Here is a 16779-nt window from a genome sequence, read left to right as displayed (position 1 = left end):
GGAGGGGCTCCGATAGGCCATCCCAGTGATAAGGGGGTGAGCTGGAAGAAATCACAGAGCAATTTGATACTGTGTAATTAAACACCAGATATAAGTCGAGCCTTTACAGATGCGCTCATTTTTACTAGAACAAAATTTACTTTGGGAAAATTGTGTGTATTCTTTGATGTATTCATTTGTTTAAATACTTTTTTTTTAGGACAATTGGAAATTTATACATGGTTGGATCTGGTTTCAGGGGAAGGCTGATTATTGTGTTAAACTTTGTAGCTTTAACATACATTTTCAATAAATATATTTTTATCTGAAGCTATTCAGTCTGGAAACAGGAAGATACTTCCCAAGAAAGTGGTTATACATGATGAGCAGTCCAAATAGTCTGGATTCAAACCAAATAACCCTAAGTGTTAGCAGAAATGTCCTTAATGTGCATAAATGTATTATTTGCCTTCCAGAGTAAATGGTCTTGAATAAATACCCTAGGGTGCCTGGATTAGTGGAGACAATTGGGGTGTGGTTAAGAGAATTGATTAATATAAAGAAAAAAATGTCCCCTCCTCAAAGGAGAATTTTAATGTAACTTGGGAGGTTGAAAAACGGATAAATAAAGTAACAGAAAGGGTTAGCAGCGGCTAGGGCAGAGTTGTTCTATTGGTAGTGTCAAGAAAGCTAACTCCTTGTTTGGGTTGCCAACCTTCCCGGATTGGCTGGGAGTCTACCGGAATCAGCATCGATCTCCTGGTGACTATTGAAAGCAATCCGGGAGATTTTATTAGGTACAGTACAATTAATGACATTACATCATGTGGGGGGGGGGGAAAAATCCCGGAATAGCTTCAGTCAGAGTTGGCGACCCTACTCCTCACATTTCTATGTGAAGTTGAGCATGTTGCTGACCTGAGCAGAAAATAAAACTTAGATCAGACAAAATGGGAATAGTGCGAGCCAGGCAGTGTCTTGTGGAAAGAACACTTGCTTTGTGATTGGTCTATGTTTAATCTATTGTAAGAATTGATGAATGAAGAAACAACTGAAGTTGCAGGGAATTAAAGTTTTATTTGCATTTGACTACTTACGCACTTTTGCTTTGAACCTCTTACTTATCTGTGTAAACTCTTATTTTAAAACTTGCATGGTGTTTAGCCTGATTGTATTCTGTCTTTTAAATATGCTGATGTAAGTGACTAGAGTAATTATGACATTCTTTTTCTGTCAAACAAAGGGCTCTATCTAACATAAACTATCCAGGTCAGACCCTGGCCTCTGCTACAGCTGCTTTTCAAATGGGAATCTTGGGGTGACACAGAGTGAGTGAAGCTGTTGTCCCAGTCCCCAGTGCAGGGGGTGTGTTCAGGGGGTGTGCTCCCCCCTTTACACTTGTGGTTCCTGGATGCTGGCTCAGCTCCTTGATGCCATAAGCAGTTGGGGATAAGTTACAGTAGCTATTCTGGGGTCTGGCACAGCCCCAGTTGGTTCCAGGATTGGGGGCAGAGGGACAGAAGATAACAGTAGAGTAAAACCACTATTGCCTCTCCCCAACCTGTGCTAAATGCATCTTGTATGGAGTGTAGGATTAAGGCACTGTTTCAAGAGCTGAGAAGACATGCTGAAAAGTTACAAAAGTTCCAGGTAGCCAATGAAAAAAAAGGGCTGCTGACTGTATTTGGTGGGGGGACCAATGTGAGAATCAGATTCAGATCTCAGTTACTGTGGTCTAAATCCCTTGCATCAATGACAGTACCCTGGTTTAACATCAAGTAACCCAGGTTAGAATCTGCTCTGTGTCCCTTCTCTAATCAACATAGAAAAGTGGAGTTGAATGGGATCTCACACTGAGTCTTCCAACATAGTCACAAATGTGATCAGCCATTCAAAATGTATCCCTTCTGAAAAAAAGGAGTGAGCCCCTAATAATTGGTGCATCAATCATTGCACTAAAGTTCTTAAATTGCAAGTTGTTCAGAGCAGAGATCATGTCAATTCCTTATTTGTAGAGCCCTGGACATTGATCAGGACCCTTAGCCACTGCCATAATATACATGTTTAATCATATTTTTATTTGATTCTATTTATCTTAATTTTATGTACTCTTCTTATTTTCTTTTTCAGTTGTAGACCTTTGTGCTTTGGATAACCAAGGTTGTCAACATGAGTGTGTAAGTACGGATGACTCCTACTACTGTAGCTGCCATCAAGGATTTATTCTAAATCCAGACAGAAGAACTTGCAGAAGTAAGTTGTGATGAATTTTAAGTACTATGATAAATTTGCTCTCCTTGTACCTCCTAATTTCCAGTGGTGATTCTCCCATTGCTGTTCCTGAAGATGCTGAGGACATTCAGTAGAATCTCAGGGATGGACTAGCTCCTGGAGCCATAGGAAATAAAAGCAGTGGAAGTTTTCTCCTTCTCTGGGGACAAGGAGTTCTTAACATGAGGCCATGCTTCTCCCTAGGTAGTAAAATCAAAAGCCTTTATGTTGCATGATCCCTTTGGATTGCCAGAGTCCTTTATTTTGAGTGTCCTCCTTCCTCGTGCAATAGACCAGAAAAACAGCTTAATTTTATACAACACAGTTCTTAAATTTTCTTTGTTTATAAAACAAGTTTAATAATTAAATGCAAAATGCCCCATATTAAGGCACTGTTAAGGTTGCATAGCTAAGCATGCCACATTCAGGAAATGTAAAAGGAAAGGTTGAATGTACAACATTAACTTTGTTTCTTTCTACATATGGATTATGATAAAGAAACTTAATTGCTGTGGGTGTGTGTGGGTGCAACTCTATTAATTTCAGTAGAGTTACACTCCTTATACCAGTGATTAATTTAGCCCATATTTTTAAGTGTGAACAAATACAGTTTATGAAATAATGCAGTGCAATATGACAAAGCATCTTACACAACCCTAGATACACATGGGTGTCTGAGCCCTGGTCTACACTACAAGTTTAGGTGGAATTTAGCAGCGTTAGATCGATTTAACTCTGCACCCATCCACACGACAAAGCCATTTTTGTTGACTTAAAGGGCTCTTAAAATTTATTTCTGTACTTATCCCTGACGAGGGGATTAGTGCTGAAATTGACATCGCTGGGTCGAATTTGGGGTAGTGTGGATGCAATTCAATGGTATTGGCCTCTGGGAGCTATCCCAGAGTGCTCCATTGTGACCGCTCTGGACAGCACTTTCAACTCAGATGCACTAGTCAGGTACACAGGAAAAGCACTGGGAACTTTTGAATTTCATTTCCTGTTTGGCCATTGTAACGAGGTCATCAGCAGAGGTGACCATGCAGAGCTCACCAGCACAGGTGACCATGCAGTCGCAGAACTGTAAAAGAGCTCCAGCATGGACTGAACGGAAGGTACTGGATCTGATCGCTGTATGGGGAGATGAATCTGTGCTATCAAAACTCCATTCCAAATGACAAAATGCCAAAATATTTGAAAAAATCTCCAAGGGCATGAAGGACAGAGGCTATAACAGGGACCGGCAGCAGTGCTGCGTGAAACTTAAGGAGCTCAGGCAAGCCTACCAAAAATCCAAAGAGGCAAATGGCCACTCCGGGTCAGACCCCCAGACATGCCGCTTCTATGATGAGCTGCATGCAATTCTAGGTGGTGCCCCTACCACTACCCCACCCCTGTACATGGACTTCTGCAAGGGGAGAGTCTCACGCAACAGGAATGAGGATTTTGGGGACGAGGAAGATGATGAGGAGAAGGAGGATGAAACCATTCTCCCCGACAGCCAGGAACCATTTATCATCCTGGAGCCAATACCCTCCCAACCCTCCCAAGGAGGGCTCCCGGACCATGAAGCTGGAGAAGGCACCTCTGGTGAGTGTACTTTTGTAAATATAATACATGGTGTAAAAGCAAGCATGTTTAATGATTAATTTGCCCTGAAGACTTGGGATGCATTTGCGGCCAATATAGCTACTGGAAAAGTCTGTTAACGTGTCTGGGGATGGAGCAGAAATCCTCCATGGACATCTCAATGAAGCTGTCCTGGAGGTACTCCCAAAGCCTTTGCAAAAGGTTTCTGGGGAGGGCAGCCTTATTCTGTCCTCCATGGTAGGACACTTTACCACGCCAGGCCAGTAGCACGTAGTCTGGAATCATTGCATAACAAAGCATGGCAGCGTATGGTCCCAGTGTTTGCTGGCATTCAAGCAACATCCGTTCTTTATCTCTCTGTGTTAGCCTCAGGAGAGTGATATAATTCACGGTCACCTGGTTGAAATAGGGGAATTTTATTAAGGGGACATTCAGAGGTGGCCATTCCTGCTGGGCTGTTTGCCTGTGGCTGAAAAGAAATCATCCCTGCTGTTAGCCATGCAGTGAGGGGAGGGGTGAGGTGATCATCCCTGAGAATTGGGGGTGGGGGGGTTGGCGACCTTGTACCGAAAGCACATGTGCTATGTAATGTTAACAGCTTGGTTCACCATGAAAGAGTCTACCCATTGTTCTCTAAAATGTGTCTTTTTAAATACTACTCTCCCTTTTTTTCCTCCCGCAGCTACAAATGTTTCAACGCTCCCCCATCATTTCCATCCCAGAGGCTAGTGCAGATAAGAAGGCGAAAAAAACGCACTCGCGATTAAATGTTCTCTGAGCTCATGCAGTCCTCCCACACTGAAAGAGTTCAGCAGAATGCATGGAGGCAAGCAATGTCAGAGTCCAGGAAAGCACAAAATGAACGTGAGGGCAGGAGGTGGGATCAAGATGATAGGTGGCGGCAGCATGATGAGAGGAAGCAGGATGCAGTGCTGAGGCTACTGGGGGATCAAACTGATAAGCTCCGGCATATAGTTGAGCTGCAGGAAGGGCAGCAGGAGCACAGACCGCCGCTGCAGCACCTGTGTAACCAACCGCCCTCCTCCCCAAGTTCCATAGCCTCCTCACCCAGATGCCCAAGAACGTGGTAGGGGGGCCTCTGGCCATTCAGCCACTTCACCCCAGAGGATTGCCCAAGCAACAGAAGGCTGGCATTCAATAAGTGTGCAGTGTGGTCTTGTCCTTCCCTCCTCCCCCACCCCTCCTGGGCTACCTTGGCAGTTATCCCCCTATTTATGTGATGAATTAATAAAAAATGCATGAATTTGAAACAACAATGACTTTATTGCCTCTGCAAGCGGTGATCGAAGCGGGGAGGTCGGTTGGCTTACTGGGAAGTAGAGTGAACTAAGGGGGTGGGTTTTCATCAAGAAGAAACAAACAGAACTGTCACACCATAGCCTGGTCAGTCATGAAACTGGTTTTCAAAGCTTCTCTGATGTGCAGCGTGCCCTGCTGTGCTCTTCTAACTGCCCTGGTGTCTGGCTGCGCGTAATCAGTGGCCGGGTGATTTGCCTCAACCTCCCACCCCGCCATAAACATCTCCCCCTTACTCTCACAGATATTGTGGAGCACACAGCAAGCAGCAATAACAATGGGAATATTGGTTTTGCTGAGGTCTAAACGACTTAGTCAGCTGCACCAGCGCGCTTTTAAACATCCAAATGCATGCTCTACCACCATTCTGCACTTGCTCGGCCTATAGTTGAACAGCTCCTGACTACTGTCCAGGGTGCCTGTGTATGGCGTCATGAGCCATGGCATTAAGGAGTAGGCTGGGTCCCCAAGGATAACTATAGGCATTTCAACATCCCCAACAGTTATTTTCTGGTCTGGAAAGTAAGTCCCTTCCTGCAACTGTTGAAACAGACCAGAGTTCCTGAAGATGCGAGCGTCATGTACCTTTCCCGGCCATCCCATGTTGATGTCGGTGAAATGTCCCTTGTGATCCACCAGTGCTTTCAGCACCATTGAAAAGTACTCCTTGCGGTTTATGTCCTGGCTGCCAAAGTGGTCTGGTCCCAAGATAGGGCTATGTGTTCCGTCTGTTACCCCACCACAGTTAGGGAATCCCATTGCAGCAAAGCCATCCACTATGACCTGCACATTTCCAAGACCTGCACTACCCTTGATAGCAGCAGCTCAATGATTGCATTGGCTACTTGGATCACAGCAGCCCCCACAGTAGATTTGCCCACTCCAAATTGATTCCCGACTGACCAGTAGCTGTCTGGCGTTGCAAGTTTCCAGAGGGCTATCACCACTCACTTGTGAACTGTGAGGGCTGCTCTCATCTTGGTATTCCTGCACTTCAGGGCAGGGGAAAACAAGTCACAAAGTTCCATGAAAGTGCCCTTACGCATGTGAAAGTTTCGCAGTCACTGGGAATCATCCCAGACCTGCAACACTATGCGGTCCCACCAGTCTGTGCTTGTTTCCTGGGCTCAGAATCGGCGTTCCGTGGCATGAGCCTACCCCATTGCCATCAGGATGTCCAAATTGCCGGGGCCCGTACTTTGAGAGAAGTCTGTGTCCATATCCTCATCACTCTCGTCACCGCGTTGCCGTTGCCTCCTCGCCTGCTTTTGCAGGTTCTGGTTCTGAACATACTGCAGGATAATGTGCAAGGTGTTTACAATGCTCATAACTGCCACGGTGATCTGAGCGGGCTCTATGCTTGCCGTTGTATGGCGTGAGCTGGAGAGCAGAGTTGCAGTGGAAGTGGTGGCTGACTACGGATGCCATGAGAATAGATATTTATAGAGAACGACGAGAGGACCCGCGCAGTGGATTCATGAGAGCAGAGTTGCAGTGGAAGCCCATGACAGCCAACATGGAGAAATTCGCTATCAAGACGAGCAGCAGAGCAGAGTTGCAGCGGAAGCGGTGGTTCAATGACGACGGTTAGCAGTCCTACTGCACCGTCTGCTGAAAGCAGTATGGCATCTGCACGGAAAAAGGCGCAAAACGATTGTCTGCCATTGCTTTCACTAAGGGAGGGGCAACTGATGACATGTATCCAAAATCACCTGGGACAATGTTTTTGCCTCATTGGGCATTGGGAGCTTAACCGAGAATTCCAATGGGCGGCGGAGAGTGCGGGAACTGTGGGATAGCTACCCACAGTGCAACACTCTGAAAGTCGACGCTAGCCACGGTACTGTAGACGCACTCCGCCAATTTAATTCACTTAGTGGGGACACACACAATCGACTGTATAAAATCGCTTCCTAAAAAATTGACTTCTATAAATTCTACCTAATTTCGTAGTGTAGACATACCCTAAGACAACCTGTGATTGTGTCAGATGCAGGTCTATTCAAATTTTATGTGAAGTACATATTTCCATACTTGTGTGTGTATATATCCACATAAGCATGCAGTTTGAAATATTCCTTGTACAGCATAAGTGCCTCCTGCTGCTTGGGCAGCTATCCAGATCCATTGTTCCCCCAAAATTGTTGAGGATTTTAGAATGTGTGATTTTTTTTCAGTTTAAACTGATCAAAGACCCCAAAACTTCATAAACAGCTTAAAGCAAGTTAAATCTTTACATCAGCTATAGGGATTAACTGAAATTAGTTGTATGCATTTAAACAGATCTACACCTCTCGAACATTTTAACCTGTTTAAGATGCTTTAAATACTTTAAATCAGTTTAAAGTGCAAAAAACTTTCCCAAAACTATAATTTGAAAAAAACAGGTTGGCTAGATGTAGTGGGGCAGGGGGTGCTGAATAAGAAGCATCAGCCAAGCAAGAATGGACTTGAGCCAGGACAGCATTGGTTAAATCAGCTCAGTTCAGGATGCCCTGGCTGAATTTAAACATAAATAACTTTTAAAACTTACCAAATCACTTCTCTGCAAACTGGACTTCTTTTATGTCTTGCAAACCAAACATGAAGAAAATGGACTGCAAATTGCAGTTGCTTTAAAGTCAGCACATTGTTCAGATTAGTTTGGGATTAGACTCAATTGATTCAGAGCAAGGGTGTGTCAGAGTTCCCCTGTGTTCTAAATCACACTGGCTCTGGGTCAGTGTGAACACACAAGAAAAAGCTTCAAACAACTAATTTTTAAATGGTCAAAGTTTAAAACTCTTAACATTATTTTCTACCAATTTGGCTTGACAGGTAAGTCTCAGTGAGAGCAGCAAAACTAGCCAAGATTCAACCTATGTTAAGAAAGATGGAGCCAAAATGGTCAAACAAGCTTTTTTTTTTTTTTTGAGCTTTGATAAGTGCAGGACTAGATTAAGGTATAAGCATTATAGCCCATGCTTAGGGCTCTAGCTCCCAGAGTCATTTGATTACATCATCATTTTGGCTTTCATTTACAAAAAGAAAAAAAATTAAGCTGCTAGCCCCTTATGGTCACAAAGAAAAGCCTGAAACTTAAATAAGTGTTACCAAGACAGCTTGAAACAAAAGCACTGAGAGGTGTGAACTCCCCATCCATTTCAACATTAACTGCAAGACACACTGCTCTGGGGGTTTGCCAACACTAGCCCAAGCAGGTATACCTTGTACATCCTGGCTCCTGGAGTACTTATTAGGGGTCTTCCTGCCTTGTTGCTGATTCTGCTCCTTTTTAGGGGAGCCTCTCTTGTTACCTGTGGGATGCCGTGGGACCCCATGCTGCTACCTCTGGAGAGGAGAGGAGCCTTCTGCATTCTAAGCCTCAATCATATACCAGGGCCCCACTGTGAAAGGCTCTATACAAACACATATAAAAAAGACAGTCTCTATACCACAAAGTTTATCTAGGTAACCTTTGACTCACCTCTAATGGTCAGATTTTTAAAGGTATCTGGGTACCTACAGATGCAGATGGGCACCTACTGGGATTTTCAAAAGCACCTAAGCACCTACCTGTGTCTTTAGGAGCGTAAACAATAACTAGTCAAGAATTTTTCAGGAAAACATTTTTCTCTCCGAAAATGCTGATCTGTCAAAAACCAAAACTTTTCATGGAAACAAATTGGTTGTGAAGAAATGTTCCTTGGGAATGTTTCTGAGGTCCAAGATGGAATTTCTGAGACAAAAGCATGACCTGAATAGTCTGTATTCCAGTTGTTAGCACACTCCTCTGGGAGGTGGAAGACTTGGGTTCGAGTCCCTGCTCTGCCTGGTTCAGAGTGGAAGACCTCTAGAAGGAGAGATTAAGAGCAACTGATTCAGAGCAGTGAATCAAACTGAGTCTCTCCCAGGCAAGTGCCCAAACTATTGGCTCTTCTGCCGTGGGTAGGCTCTCTGTGTTTTTTTCATGAAAAATTTTGAAGGGTCTCAGTTTTCTTCCAATGAGGCATGAAACCACGTATCAAAACCTCAAAAATGTTCACAACCTGGATTCATGTTTTCCAGCCAGCCTGACTAACTACCTTTAAAAATTTGACCTTAAGGAACTAACCTCTGCCCTCTTATCTAATTTTGCCAGGAATGAAGGGTTAGGGGCTAACTCTGATTGGTATAAATCAGTAGTATCTCCACTGAAGTCAGTGGAGCTACACCGATATAAAACCAGTGAGGGCCTTATGGCCAAATGCTGCTTCTAAGTGAAGTAAATGACAAAAATCTCATTGACTTCACTGGTGTTGAATCAGGCCCTAATTGTGCATAGATCCCACTGATCACTGCACAGTGAGCTTCCCTTTCTAACATACTTTATACATTGGTGGTAATGGTTGCCTGTGAACCTTCATGACTATCATCTCATGAGCAACTTAAATGAGGGAACTGCAAAGCAAACAAACCTGAGTTGTTCAGACACTGACTTTGCAGGTGAAGTAATGCTCTGATCTGGTGAGAGGCACCCAGAAGCACACTAATACACTTCTTCTTATAAATCATATCTAACTTGCATGCAGTAAAATAGTATAACCAGGTACTTTGTTAGAAAACCATGTGATACATTTTCAGTGTGATCTATGGGTATTTAGCTGCAAAAATCTCAAAAATACCAACACTCATTTCTGTACATCCTCCCATGAAAAACTTATCCCCCAGGGGCTCATTAAAAATATGTATGCTGCATTATAGTATGTGTGAAAATGGAACATTTTGTTTTCACAGCTTGAGACAGTATGGCAAGGTGTCAGCAGCATGTCCAGAAAGAGAGATGCTCGTTGAAAGAAACCAAGATAATTGGTTTTAATTTAATGTATTTGTCAATGTTCCTCATTGCTGCACATTTTTTTCTTTTTACAGGACCAGATTACTGTGCTTTGCAGACCCATGGCTGTCAACAGGAATGTGTTAATAAAGATGATTCCTATTTTTGTCGGTGCCGACAAGGGTTTACTCTTAATCCAGATAAGAGAACTTGCAAAAGTAAGTTGTCCTACAGTATGCAATAAAGCTCATCTGCTTTTACTTCTGAAAACCTGTATGGCTGACTTTACAGAAAGATCATAGCCTTTTCCATAGTGAAGGCTGAAACAAACATTCTATTTTAATGTGATTTTTAACCTCAGCCCCCTTCCTTCACCCCATAACTTTGCCAAAACCTAAACCAAACTCCTTGATATTTCACAGACCAGATTTTACACCACATTACAATTTTTCTGAAGCAATTCTGGGGAGTACTATGGGACATATGATGGCTCAAAACCAGGTCGTTCATTACTACTTTGAAATTTTCTTATTTGGGCTTGTCGTAACTCAAGTGGTTTTGGCCTAAATACTTCAAATTTATGTTGTAGCCAAGGACAGATGCCTTTGACTAATTTTGGGAAAGTAGGGGATGTATTATTTAGTTATTAAAAGCAGTTTACGTTTATATTTTAAACACTATGGAGTTCTTTACATCAGGGGTTCTCATCCTTTTTCTTTCTGAGTTCCCACACCCACACCCCCCATGCTATAAAAACTTCATGGCCCACCTGTGCCACAATAACTGGTTTTCTGCATATAAAAGCCAGAGCTGGTGTTAGGAGGTAGCAAGCAGAGAAGTTTCCTTGGCACCATGCCACAGGGGGCTGCATGAAGCTACATTGCTCAGGCTTTGGCTTCAGCCCCAGGTGGCAGGGCTCAGGGCCCTGGCCTTCAGCCCCATGCAGTGGAGCTTCAGCTTACTACCCAGAGAGTCTAATGCTGGCCCTGCTTGGCGGCCCCCCTGAAACCTGCTTGTGGCCCCCCAGGGGGCCTTGGACCCGTGGCTGAGAACCACTGCTTTAAATCACCATCCCAGTTTCTTACAAAGCTTAGAAAACTGCCTCCATTGTATCAGCTTCCTAAATGAGACGTGTGGACCTTGGTGTAGAACAAATTTTCTAGGGAGGATGTGGAATCTACATCACTGGAGGTTTTTAAGAGCAGGTTAGACATATAACTATCATGGATGGTGTGGATAATACTTAAGCCATGTCTATACTACAAAGTTTTCCTGACACAAGTTACGTCAGCATAAAGCCGCAGCAGTTAGTATATCACTTGTGCGTGTACATGCTTGTCTCCTTGCGTCGGCGCTGCACGTACTCTCCAGGAGTGCTTGTGTCAATGGGTAGGTGCACCATGGATAGGTATCCCAGTGTGCAACCTGCCACCATTCAGCACACTGTCTTTTGGGTAGTTTCGGCAATGCCTGGTGGGGCAGAAACGACTCGCGTAGGGGTGACTGAGAGCCGGGGGTCAACGTCCCATAATGTACTATTCTCCATCCCATAATATCATCTTTCTCCCATAATTTTTGCACCTATTTTCAATTTCCTCTGAACCTGCATGGGACTTGTCACTGCCTGGAGTCTCTGGCAGAAGCATGAAGATTGCATAGCTCTGCACTATTGTCATGAGCACCGCAAGCACAGGATGCACAGTTCTCCAGTATTTACAGAGCCGCAAGAAGAGCTGCAAGGAACACGGTGGTCAGTTTACTGTGGGACATAGCGAGAACCAGGTCAAGGTTATTGGTGGCATTCACAGAGCAGCAGCAGATGGTGGAGCACCGCTTCTGGTGTGGAGGGAGAACCTCTCAAGGCTGCAACAGCTGCAGCTAACACACACAGAGGCACTATTGTCAGTACAGCAGAAATGGAAAGCGAAACTTCCGATTCAGCACTCCCTCCTTCCCTTGCTGCCCTAAAGTGTTAAACAAAATGAGTTTACTGACACTTCTGCTTTGGAGTGCTTGTGCCTGGTGCCACTCTCTGCTCAAGCCATGGTGAGTATGAGCTGCCAGAGGTGAGGGAAAGGAGAAGGGAATTGCTCAGTTACATGAAACTATGAGTATAGGGCACGGGCACTGAATACTGGCACCCTTTTCAATAGGTGGGGGTGGCTTTGGCTGCTATCTCACTCCTGAGGGTAGCAAAGGCACAGAGAGCACAACTGTCGCTGGCGTCTTCAAGTCATCTGGGTCTGAATGCTGCTAGACTGTGTATTTGAATGGTGCCTGCTGAAGTTATCGCCGACTGGCATGGGAGCGTGTCCTACCGCGGAGGAAAAACTAAGGCTGCCATCTCTAGAAACCTTCGGGAGAGGATTGCCTTGTACCTCCAGGGAAGTTTCATCTATCTCTCAGGAGGACTCAAGAGTGCATATAAACAAACTGCTCCACATGGCCCCCTCCCCCGCCTAACTCTAGAGGGGAATGAAAAGCAGCTAGCTCTTTGTTGTATCATTACCTCTTGTAGTATGAGTGAATTAATGAAAAGTTGATAGCTGTGTCCAGCTAAATTGGGGGTGCTGTCACTTGAATGGGAAATTCATTTACAGGCTTACTCAAGTTTCCTTCCCCTGCATCAGGCTCACCCGTGCTTGATTACAGGGACTAGTTGGACTGCGGTGGAGTCAAAAAACGGTCCTGGGTCACAGCATTGCTGGCCCCCCCAGTCACCTGTCCCCCACACTCCTCCTCCTCGCTGTTCACAGCAGGGGCCTCAGAGGTATCCATGCTGGTGTGTGGGATGGTGGAATGTAGCTCTATGTAAAAGCAGCAGGTCTGTGGCTTGGCACCAGGTCGATGGTTAGCCTTACTGGCTTTCTGATATGCCTGCCACAGTTCCTTGACTTTCATGGCTGTCACTACTGCTGGTCCCTGTCGTAGCCCTTTTTCTGCCTCCCCAGAGCAAGCTGCTCTTCGATGTAGACGATGTTTCTACAGCTGGTTCAGAGCTGGGCCTGCACAGCCTCGTCTCCCCATAGGCCCAGGAGACCCAATACCTCCCATCTACTCCAGGCAGGAGTGCAGCTGGAGCATGTAGCTGGCATGGTCAGTTGCACACAACAAAGGAGAGCAGATAGAAGTGTGCTCACCAAACAGGACAACCAGGAACAGGCATTTCAAAAATTCACAGGGGTTTTAAAGGAGTGGAGGCTTGTGGTATATGTGACCTCTGGGCAGTGGAGTTAACAATTGTGACCAGATCGTTGGGCATTGTGGGACAGCTGCTGGAGGACTAGTTAGGGTCAACATAGGTAATGCAGTGTCTACACTTGCGCTGCATTGAACTCCGTACAGCAACCATGGCTCAATGCTGCTCGGGGAGCTGGTGCTACTATGTTCACATAAAGGGGCACTTACATCAGTGGGAGACAAATTTAAGTGTAGACAGATGTGCAGCTAGGTGGACTAATTTTGTAGTGTAAATCAGGCCTCCGTGCAGGAGACGGGAGTAGGTGATATACTGAGGTTCCTTCCAGTCCTACATTTCTATGATTTCTATGACGCAGCTACTCTTGTGTGGGACCCAGCAAGCTTGTGTCAAAGCAGATGCAATCATGAGAGATTCTTAAGGCATATATAGAACCTGCACGCAGATGAAGCAGCTAGTTTTTCTTAGTACCTAAGCACTATGAAAGCCAGGAGCAAGAGGTAGTATTAATGTTTCTCACAAGCTAAGAGTAAAGCTAAGAAAATAGCCTCTTTTGGAACATGATGAAATGTCTTTCATCTTCACAAAAAATGTGCGTTTCGGTATGTGCTTTCATGTACCAGTATCATTTTTAACAGCAGTCTGGATTGCTGCTATGTTTATAATTTTATATAGCATTGTGACTATATTCAGGACTTTACAGGACCAGGAGCAAAGGGTCCAATTCTGAAAACATTTCCAAGCATGTTTATTACCAGGAGTACAGTTGTGAATTAGGGACATGATAATGTCCCTACTAATGTCAATGGGATTCTTTTCAGTGACTTCAGTGGGCTTTGGATCAGCCCTTCAGTTTGGTAGTATTTTCAGAAGGGGGCTCTCATTCCCAAACACTTTACTTCATGGTTCACATGAAACAGACTTATAAAATAAAACAATCCATCAACTTTTCTACTTCCTCTTTTCTAAGCCAAACTGTGTGTGTCACTGTTGAGCAGTACCAGGCACTCCTCCTCCCCAAAGTGTTGATGTTACTTGTGATGGCTGGGGAAAAAAGCGTTTGGGAATCAAAGCAAAGTCTTGCACATTTTTACTAATAGGCCACCAGATCAGCTGCTTCCCACAGTTTTATTAACAGTCACATGGAAGTTAGTAACATTTAAGAAGCATGATGTTTTGTTCAGTAACCAGCATACTTAGCTTGTATTCTTTAACCTCTCTCTCCACAGGAATAAACTTCTGTGCTTTGGGTAAACATGGCTGTGAACAGGAATGTGTTAACACAGAAGACTCTTTTGTGTGCAGATGTCATAGTGGATACACCCTAAACCTTGATAGCAAAACGTGCAGAAGTGAGTGTTTCACACAAACTGCAGCAATTAGTTCTTGCATGGGACTGAGTTTTGAAAAGGACAAGGGAACTCTCCAGGGGCCCTTCTGAGATCTTTTAGAGCTATGTAAACTGTTGTAACTGTAAAGTCCAACAAGAGCCAGCTCCAGTGAGGTAATGTTGGTAAAATGCCTGCATATGTCCACCCAGTGGAGAACAAGTGTATCGTCTTATAACATTCTAATAACAGGAATTGTTTATTTAGCAGGAGTGCCTGACATACTTTGAAGTGCTTGTTAAAAATTCATCCAATATTAGCTGATATTTAGACAGTTACATGCCTAATACTAATGATTTTTTCATCTCAAAGGCTGGTTTATTTTTTTTCTTCTGAAGTCTATCTGATATAAACATAACTCTTGCTATATGGTAATGAGAATACCGCTAAAGGAATGATGTTCTACCAAAAATCATGCCAACCCTATATATTTGCAATCGCTTTAGTTGTCAAAATATATTGTTTTCTCCAGAACCATTTTGCATATTTAAAGCAGCACTTTAAAAATGCAGAGAGCTGCAATTTTTCTTGATGTACATATGCCATTTGGAAAAATGTACCCAAAGACTTATATAATTAAGAAAGTTATTATCTTCGGTGATCAAAAGAAAATGTTGATGGATTCTGCAACATACACAAAAACTTTGATACATTGTAATATAAGTAAATTAGACAACGTGGTTTGATTTTCAGATGGGAAGGTGCTTAGCTCTTTCTGAAAATTAGGCCCCTTTGAGGTGTCACCAATAGGGCATGCCACACTTGAGGCAACCCAATTTACTGGTCGCTTTTGAAAATCTTGGCCCTTTTCTCTTTTTTAGCATTACAATTTTTATTTTTGCAGATTTAGGTATCAAAACATGTTGACCTAAGTTTATAGTTACTGTAGTTCCAGAAGCCTGGTGACAACTATAATTTGTGATTATTTTGTTACTTAAAAGAACATAAGGAAAGATTTAGTGTGAGAAGCTAGAAGGTTTAGATTTTAAAAGTGATATCAATAATACATATTACAATTGGCATCTCTTATTTGTAACAGATGATGGTGATCTGAGACTGTAATCTTCCAAATAGGATAATGGTTTGTTTATTTTAGTTGTTTCGCATTTCTCTTGTACAACGGCCCCAAAGCACAGCTCCACTTATGATGATGTAAACTTATGGAAAAAAGGAGAATGTGCCAACTGGAACTTATTGTAACTAGTAAAAGCTTCAATCTCAGCTTCACTTGTTCAGGCCAACAGTATTTGTAACTATGTATGATGTTAAATCGGGACAGATTTCTGTAAATATATTATATATAATTTAAAAAAAAAAACAATCTTACACAATAGAGGAGGCCTTATTAAGCTTAGCAAATGGCTATGGATATGACTCTGATAATCCAGTAAATTTTTGCATCTTTAAAGGCTTTGCGGAATTGAGACATAATAGACCACATTTATATTGGGTAACACTGACTACAGTCAAGTTGACCTAGGGTGAATTTCACCCATGTGACTAAGAATAGTGAAGAATGTCCACTATAAAATGTTAAGGGTTGCTATAAGGCTTGCTATAAAAAGCTTTTAAGATTTTTTCTTGCTAAAAAGTGCTTTGCTCTGTATTTTTACAAAATCAGCAGAGTTACACAACACCTTCACACAAGCACATATCTTGCTTTATGAACTATTAACCATACCTCTTAATTGTCCCTTGTTAGGACATACAGGGCAGACTTTAAACTCAAATTCACACATATATTTCACACATATATTTCACTCTATATATTTATAGAGACCATTTCCATCACAAATACAGAATCAATAAAATGCAAAGTGGTTACATTAAGTCCCCTACACTCTCCGTTTTTAAGTGTCCCATAGTTTGGCTTTAGCAGATAGAACCTAGCAGCAAAAGAATATTTTTAAATTACTATATCTGTCAGTTTAAACAGAATTGACTCATAATCCTCTAATTGTTGTGGAATAAGTTGAAACTTATCAATGACTAACACTCACATTTACTGTCTGAGAAAAACGTGTCGTGAACAAAGAAAAGATTTCTGTGTGTGAAAAAGAGAGCATAGCCTCGTGGTTTAGGCATAACACTGTTAGGATTCCTGGGTTCTCTATTCCCAACTCTGTTGCAGATTCCCTTTGTGATTATGGGCAAGTCGTCACCTTTCCATGCCTTACATTTATTGTCTGTAACATAGGGATAATAAATACCTACCTCACTGAGCTGTTATAAGGATAAAT

At 43.1% G+C, this 16779-nt stretch overlaps 1 protein-coding gene across 9 annotated transcripts in view; it reads left to right on the top strand.

Annotated features, from left to right (window-relative positions):
* The window catches only part of MATN2 (matrilin 2), a 122438-nt gene that overhangs the window by 76365 nt on the left and 29294 nt on the right, over positions 1–16779 (top strand). For 8 of the 9 annotated variants that reach the window (XM_048841307.2, XM_048841306.2, XM_048841309.2 and 5 more), the window contains 3 exons: positions 2110–2232; positions 10048–10170; positions 14381–14503. In XM_048841307.2, the coding sequence (XP_048697264.2) occupies positions 2110–2232; positions 10048–10170; positions 14381–14503 (369 nt within the window). The remainder of the gene's footprint in view (positions 1–2109; positions 2233–10047; positions 10171–14380; positions 14504–16779) is intronic. The other variant, XM_075125035.1, reaches the window with a different exon arrangement.

Source organism: Caretta caretta, chromosome 2 (assembly GCF_965140235.1).
Source record: "Caretta caretta isolate rCarCar2 chromosome 2, rCarCar1.hap1, whole genome shotgun sequence".
In the NCBI taxonomy this organism is placed as follows: Eukaryota; Metazoa; Chordata; order Testudines; family Cheloniidae; genus Caretta; species Caretta caretta.
This window is presented reverse-complemented; position numbering and strand designations above follow the sequence as displayed.